The 8,630-nt window shown below is 35.5% G+C and overlaps 1 protein-coding gene across 1 annotated transcript in view; it reads right to left on the minus strand.

The window, feature by feature from the left end:
- LOC109829119 (actin-interacting protein 1-2-like) overlaps nucleotides 1–8,630 on the minus strand; it is a 13,410-nt gene that overhangs the window by 3,189 nt on the left and 1,591 nt on the right. The window contains exons 2-5 of the mRNA XM_020396224.1: nucleotides 7,060–7,221; nucleotides 5,118–5,304; nucleotides 2,599–3,024; nucleotides 712–1,119 (exon numbers count right to left, since the gene is read on the minus strand). Of these exons, the coding sequence (XP_020251813.1) occupies nucleotides 712–1,119; nucleotides 2,599–3,024; nucleotides 5,118–5,304; nucleotides 7,060–7,221 (1,183 nt within the window). The remainder of the gene's footprint in view (nucleotides 1–711; nucleotides 1,120–2,598; nucleotides 3,025–5,117; nucleotides 5,305–7,059; nucleotides 7,222–8,630) is intronic.

An 8,630-nucleotide genomic window follows, 5' to 3' on the forward strand; every position in this document is an offset into this window, starting at 1 on the left:
AATACAGTTATTATTGCCATGTTGCTTGACCGCTGACTATCTTGATGTCACCGCTGGAATCTAACCTTTGAGCAACAAATGACCCTTTAAAATCATTAATTGAAAAACCGCTCGTTTTGAACTAGATACGCAAATGACTCTTTACAATCATACTTATGAACTTGGAATGGACCAAAATGAACCTGACCAAAGTCCAACGAGTTGCAAAATTTTGATGAAAAATATAAATCCAAAATGTGCATCATGAGTGTTTTAAACTAAAAATGCATTATATAATTGAGTACATGTCTGAATAAAATATATGTCCAAATTCAATAAGTGTCCAAGGAGTGTCGGATATGGACACAGGCAAAGGAAGTGTCGGACACGGATACGGGAGTCTGGACGAAGTGCCCAGGTAATCTAGGGTTAAAGTTTGTACAAAACTACACCTCTGCTGACAATCTCATGAACTAATAATGTAGAAATTAACCTTTCAGATTCCAGAATCTCGCTACAATCACTAAGCATAAAAATAAAAAAATCTGTGAATGTTTAAATGTTAAGTTTATAGCCAGTTGACTGAGCATGAAAGCAGTCTCATTCTCTAAATTTTAAAACATCAGAAACCAAAAGAAAATAGTAAAAGGGTGATCAGAATTTTGATGATCGCAAGTTAGACTGATAGTAACCACAAAACAATGATGTATGAGTTCTATTGTTTTTTGATACCTCTCGGGATGCACGGTCCCATACTACAGCTTCTCTATTAGCATCTGCTGAAGCGAACATGGAGAGATCTGGAGAGTAAGATATAACAGTAATCGCACCACGGTGCTTCTCAAGCACGGCTTCCTCTTTCAATGTATCTCCCTCAATGCAATAAATGTGGAGTTTTCCATCTTGACCTCCAACAATGGCTTCATCTCCATTAGGTGCAAGTGCAGATGCAGCCACAGTAAATCCAAGATCGATGGTTGATGCTATTTTTGAACCACGTAGTAAGACAACTCCTGAATCAGTTGAAATTAAAGCAAGTTCAGGAGATTGTGATGCAAAGTGTATATCCTTGGGCTGAGAGCCAACATCAACAGATTCTGCAACTCCACATTGATCCCCAGTCAAAGGAACTCTGCACACCTAATTTAACAAAAGATATCGCTTAAGCAAAAGTATTACCCAACACATAGTGGAAGTATTTGGTCCCACAGCTTGGCAAAGCGTATTAAATGCATAAGTGACTTGAGCAGTAGGTGTGAAAAATTTTCACACAGGACCTTAAGAAATGAAAAGGTTTAATATATGTGAATACCACAGAGGAGGAGAAAGTTCATACAAATGAAGTTAAAAAAACAACGAAACATGCTCAAACCATTATTCACAACAAAGTCCAAAACCTTGTCTCATTGTATGGGACACACTACTGATGTGCATGTGAATAAAAGTTCTGAAAGCACTGGATAGTGAAGTTCACTTCTCTCATCATCATAAAATTTAGATATGATGCAAAGGGGAACAGATCTCAATTTGACATGTTTCCTACCTCCTATACAGTAACTAGTAGAATCAATGTTTTAAACAAATAAGATAAACAAATAGATAAATTTGAGGGCTGGCTGACATGAATTCAGCAAATCAACCAAGTCCATATGATATCAAAAGCAAAACAGAAAACAAAAAATGAGGACGGCTGCGAGCTCCTAAGAAACGGTAACTTATTACAAACTTCATTTTCAAAGGGAAAATGGAAAACTGAATTTACATTATAGCCAAGTTGAATTCAATGCATGCATGTGAAATGATAAATAAAATTGTAAAGATCATCTTAAAAAGAAAATGGATCCCCATTTACCTTCTAAGCGTGTCAGACACCTATGAATACAATTTTGATGTCCTATCTACCTCATATTATATTCCTGTCTTATGTTTAAACATGATAAGGTTATTACAAGGTGACCAGTTAAATGCAATTTAATCATTAAAGTATCAGTTCAGTTTAAGAAGATAAGACATACATCAACTTCACAGTAATCACTGAAACCATGAACCTCAAGTTAAACATATAGAATGCAGGTTAGCACATCAAACAATGCGTGCTCATAAAGAAAAGAATCTTACAACTAGCAGAACAGCATGTTCATGTACCAGTTGAAAAAATTAGTTATGACTCGATTACTGTACAGGCCTGTTAAACTCAAAACTAAGCAGACCTCCAAACAAGTGTGCAGTTGCCACAGATTTACAAACCTTTAGCATGCAAGACAGAATTTTGTTAAGTGAACGTAAGAATTTGTTGTGGTCCCCATGTTCCATTCTTAGTATCTTCATGTGCAGTACAGGTTCCAGATAATATATGATATTCGTATAACCATAAGACAGCTAACTGTATACATGAACATATGGACACCAACTGTATGTGACAATCATCCAAACTGCAATGTGAACACGAAAATGACAAGTGAACAGTAAAGAAAAAATCCGTAGAATAATACTCTACAAAGGCGAGAGATTTCATCTTGCATATGAACGACATTCATTTTATAGGTACTGATATTTACATGCTAACTTTTTCTATTCATTCGCTCTTGTCGGAATATAAATAAATATCTCATCACTCACCTTATTGTCAAATCCTGATGTAATAACTTCTTGTTCAACTGCAGCAAAGCACTTAATTTGAGAATTGTCCTTCCTTTGTAGTTTGCCAATGTAACCAATGCCTGGAGTCCATCTTGATATGACACCATCATAACTGCTGGTCAACATCATTTTCTTCCCGTCTTGTACGAAACAAGTCAATGCATTAATGCCCTTCATGTGCCCAGCAAAAGATATAGGTGGTTTGTCCTGATCACTTGCTGAGAAAATACTTATTGTTCCACCAAGAGAGACAACAACAAGCTGGTCATTCTGCCACAGGCAGCCAACAAGCATGTCCTCGACTCCACCTGACCCTGGTGAAGCCAATGCTCTATTCAGTTTCCCATTTCCATCCTCCATGATATCCCACACTTTTGCGGTTTTATCAGCAGATACGGTCAGGACCTATGATTGACAAACATCCAAAATTAGATATTTCTTAATCAGGGAATTAACTAAAATACAAATGTAATCCAGAAACTTATTGTTTGAATTAACATTGTGAAGATCGCAAGATAAAAACAAGATAGTTGCAACCATCAGTAAACCGTTCTACAGAATACTTCTAAAATAATGTTATCCATGGTAAGTTGATTAAATCAGAGAAAAAAGAAAAATACTGATTACAGATGAGTTAAGGATTCAATGAAAATTTTCATGAACAGACAAGAAAGCTTGCACTTGCTAATGTTGCAAAATTCTTCTATTGTGGTGATGCATTTGAATTCAGAAATTACTTTTTGTTTATCAAAAAAAAATGATTTACATTATTCTGAATGTGTTATTGCCTATTGGTCAATATATAGCCTAAAGGTCAATATCCAACTCCAACACTTGGTACAAATTGTCAACACTCGTTTCTTGGAGCCAGCTCCGAATGAAGGTATAACCTTGTGCAAGTCAAGCTCCGAAGTCCGAACCTAACATTATGCTACACATTTTCCTGACAAACTCAAGCAAAACATATAGCATGCCATGCTAATGAAGATTGATTCTATAATTTAAATTTACAATATAAAGAATCTCTCAAAATTCACCTCCAATGGTCCAAGAGCAGAACTGCATAAGATATAGCATTCTTCATAAGGTCATGTACAATTTTCACAGAAGGCATTGCTGCTTAGCTGCATACTACAGTAGCTGTATATTATAGCACTACTTCAAATTTCAGGCAAGGTTCTATACCTACTGATCAGTGATCACTATCACAAATAACAGAAATTAACCATGCTTCTTCAGATAATAGACTCTTCGCTATGCATATTTGTTACTAATGCACGCAGAAGAAAAGTAATTACATTTCTTACGCATGGATAAGGGTGTGTAAGCAAGAAGTTAACTTTAGCGTGATAAAACATGAAGTTTGAACTTGTCTAAAGTTTAAACAATGTCATGCCCCACGACCCGGGAAGCATTGAAAAGTTTCACATTTTATAAATTTGTATGCCAATTAGAATATCTGAAGCTCTGCTCTTTCCATCTGAAGATCTGCATATGAGGTAAGCATGTGCAAAATCTCCTCAATCTGGTTTGTGTACAATAAAACACTTACGCTGTTATCCCTTTGACATTTACATAATGAAGAAATTTAGATACAACTCTAGCAAAAGTTGAGAGGTTAAGCCTGATATGATATATAGGGTTTTTTCCTTACTAGTCTCCTAAACCTTTCATATTTTGGATGTAGCTCCTCAAATATTCATATTTTGAAATTAGTCCCCCAAATCTTTTTAAGTTACTTAAATTAGTCCCTATGTTACATTTACCACCTAAATTGTTAACTGCAATTGGGTTAATGGTTAACTAGGGACAAGTAATTACCAAAATAACCCCATGAAATAAATGCCCCCACCAACTTCAGTTTCCTCTCGGTCTATCTCTCATTTCCCGGTTCAACCTCTGGGGTAGTGGATATTTTTTCCCAAAATCAACAGCCAAATAAACCAAAAGATTTGAATGCATAGCGTATAGCTGGTATTGCATTTAACAATGTTAAAGATGACGGAATATTCCCTCAATTTAACCAGTTGCTAACTACAGGAACTAATTTCAAAACGCTTAAAATTTTTGGGGTGCTAACTTTGAAATATGAAGATTTGGGGGTCTTATTTAACAATATGAAAGTTTGGGGGTGTGGGTGACTAATATTGAAAAAAAAACCCTTTCCTATAATAAACATCACTAATGGAACAATTCTCAGTTATCACATCTTGTGGGTGGATATAAATAAATAAATAAAGTTTTTCACGACAAATGGAAGAATCAATAAACTCAATATGTTTACATAAATCTTAGATTCCACAAAATAACTCACTACAAATTAAGCATCATACATTTAGAAACAAAATAGACGAAATAAATAACAAGCATGATTCACCAGGGAAATGCACTAGTTGAATTAAATTGTTGCAAGTCAGATTTGGAAATGCAAAGGTCCATCAGAGGAATTTAAACTTTGGAAGTCTGAATTTCTAGGAAATTACTACATGAATACATACTTGTTTACTATCAGGACTCCAGCTAACAGCATATATGCTTCCTTTGTGACCATCTTCCATGGACAACTCTCCAATCTTTTCTGCAGTCTTTCCATCATATATTACTCCTTTCTTATCTGAGCTTACAGTGATAAATCTATTTCCATCAGGAGAATAACGTACACAGTTAACAAAATTTGTGTGTTCCCTGCATAACCAAATAAATGTTAATTTCAAATCTAAGATAGTAAAATCTGGTAGAGAAATTCTTCCAAACTCTCATACCAATGAACTAGTGCCAAGCTGTCCAAGTTCCTGAAATGTCAGATACATAATCTTCCAAAAGCTCAATATAAGGACATGCCAATACTGTTCAATATTTGGTGTTTCATTAAATTTCTTTCCTTAGGAGAGCTTTCTTGGAAACATGCATGCCAGCTCGGATAATAAAAACTTATGATTCAATTTACTCAAGAGTAGAAGAGCATCAAGCAGCCAGGAAAAAATATAGAATGAGGGTTGCTAATAAATGTTAAAAGGCGTTATTTGATAGTTACATTTGGTTATTAACTGACTAGAATTGTCCATTAGTAGGTTGTCTTTGGGTTAGTATTGGGTTTCTATGTGATTTTATCTTATCTATTATGTTGTAAAAATCTACCTAATGGATGAACAGGATGAAGAATATATAACATGAAAACAATGATTGGAGTTGGCAAAGTTGAGGCCTTGATATTCTTCTCCTCTGCTCCTTCTCTCCTCCTTCACTTTTCCTATTAATTGCATTATTCTAGAACTAAAGCAACAAAATCCTCCTGCAGGCATATTTGCGCCATAGCCTTAATATCATAACCATGTACCTCCATTTCCTGCTCACAACTTACCCTGCGGAACATAGTACATGTTTCATGTTGTCCTTAGGTCCATCTGACACCACCATTAACCACTATCCCTCATCATCTTCATTATTGCAAACTCCAATTAATGTCAATTATGTTCCTACCGTCATCATCTCATCATTAACCGACGCTACCATTCATGACAAGCAAACTAAACTGATCAAAACTAAACTGCCCACGGAAAATAAGAATTATCTTCTTTCTTCTTCAAAATTTGATTCCTACGTTGCTAATGAGGATCTCTAGGCATTTTGGGACAACTATTATTCAAAAACTCTTAAAGTATTTAAAGACACTCTGCCTTATTTCCCGATGTACTTCTCAAAATGAGTTATCCCCTCTCTTGACTCGGAACAAAGCTTTGGAGACAATTGTTTACTATCTCTTTAATTACACAAACCTTCAAATTGAGTTTCCTTTAAGACTCCTACATTCCCAAAAGCCTATAGCAAATTGTTTTAACAGATATTATATTAGCCAGGTGACAGAATGTCAAGTGAAGAAGGGTATATCATATCTATTTCTTTCAAACATGTTCCCTCCTACTTTTGGCTAATGAATGTTTCCAGGCTCTTTAAGAGCGGACTAATTCATCAGCCATGTGCAGACCTCTACCCACAAACTCATCAACTTTCCAAGAAAAAATCATCACAGTTGCCCACAGTGAACCATAACACATCAAACAAAGACCTTTTAGGACAAGTATGCTCCAGAAATTGCAGCTGCTCCCTTTGGTTTCCCGGTATTTCAATATACAATTTCTACTATTTGTCATTTTGTATACCACAGGCCACAAATATCAAATACTCAGAACATGCCATACATAAAATGAGCTAGTTCTGGTTTATCATGTTTCCAAGATTGTATCATGCAACAAGAATGGTTCATTTTGTGATTCAAAGGCCTCAAATCAAGTACTAAAACAGGCATTATATGACAACATGAGCTTTTCCTCCATTTCGAATGGATTCACCTACTCATCTATAAATCAAATACACAAACAAGAAAATGTGATCCACACATAAAATAGTAACCATCAACAATGTTTAAACTACGCAACAAACCTGTGTGAAAGCTTGAATTTAAATGGTGGTCCCTCGTAGAAGTTCACTATGAAATCTTCCCCACCGGTGACAACGCGGAATGGTCTAGTAGGTTTGAAAGTGCAACTCAATACCCTCTTAGAATGTCCATCAAACTCCCCAACTGTGGAGCCTGAATCCCACCTATACAAACGAAAGTCCAGTAAATTGAGAAGTGTTAGTTCTCGACTGATGACTTGCTTATGAAAATGGGTAAAACTATCAAAGACTTGTAGGAAATATTTCATAAATAACATGTCCATCATGAGGTTTAGAATAGAAACACAAAAATAGCATTCATAAAATGGATCAAAATATGAAGTTCATAAAATATTGAACTTCTTTATATGTAGTATCTAGTTACACAAAATAAAATGAGGAAGCATCAAATTTCAACTGGAAAATTTCCATAGCAAAGAGGCATTATATTTAACATGAATGTGATTAGTACATGAGTGATATTTTGTATTTATCATTAAAAGAAGCCTGCACATAAGCCTAAAGAGAACTTCCAACAAGTCACAAGTCCCAGATAATTAAAAGAAAATTACTTTTTCATGTCTCGGTTTCAGATTCATCACTCCAGTTGTCCAAATGCATTCAATTATCCCAAACATCACTAGTAATAAGTGTTAAACAATAAAATATCGAAGATTCTCATTCATATCTCAAAAGCTACGACTACTACATAGGGATGCAATAACAAAAAGCTTATTGTGTAGTCAATGTGTGACTAATCTCAATTATTCTTTTAGTTACATTCCTAATATCTCCCGATCACCAAATCTCTAATTTACACTCCTGGTATATCTTGTCTAATGTTACTTATTTCCTTCATTACCTCTAACACTTCTCAAGCTGGTGCATATACAATATACATGTCCAGCTTACTACAGCACTCACTCCAACTTGTGACACGATTTTAAAAGGATAAAATCTTCTGTGTGACTTTTCTTGTTGTATTGTCTTCATCTTCAAGCTCAACCAAAATCACTGAATGTGATACCTCAATCTTTTTCACAGATCGACCAAACAACACGATCCTCCCCAAAGAACCACCAAACAAACGATCCTTACCAGAGACCCACCAAGGAAATGATCCTCTTTAGGGATCCACCAAACAAACGAATAAACCTCTCCACGGATCAATCAAACAAATAATCCTCTCCACAGATCAACCAAACGAACTTTTTATCGGTGAGCATAATAAACATATCACCACCCTCCAACTGAAAAAAATGATGAGTACCTGCCTACCCCCCTTAAACACCAAACTAAATTCCTAACACTACCCTACCACCCTCAAACAACTCCAAGCTCCTTGCACCACCCTACCACCTTCAAACAACTAAACAAACCATCATAAAACAATTTCAAATTTCAACACCATCACCGAACATCAACAATGCCAACAAAAATCAACTAACTTAGAAGATAACCCTTCAATTACAAAAAAGACGACCATATAAACTATACCAAATTCGTCTCTTTAGCAAGAGAGACGAGGTGGCAAGGACAGTGTCAGCTCGATAATAGCACGATGGCTACCTACT

This window comes from Asparagus officinalis, chromosome 1 (assembly GCF_001876935.1).
Source record: "Asparagus officinalis chromosome 1, Aspof.V1, whole genome shotgun sequence".
Classification (NCBI taxonomy): Eukaryota; Viridiplantae; Streptophyta; class Magnoliopsida; order Asparagales; family Asparagaceae; genus Asparagus; species Asparagus officinalis.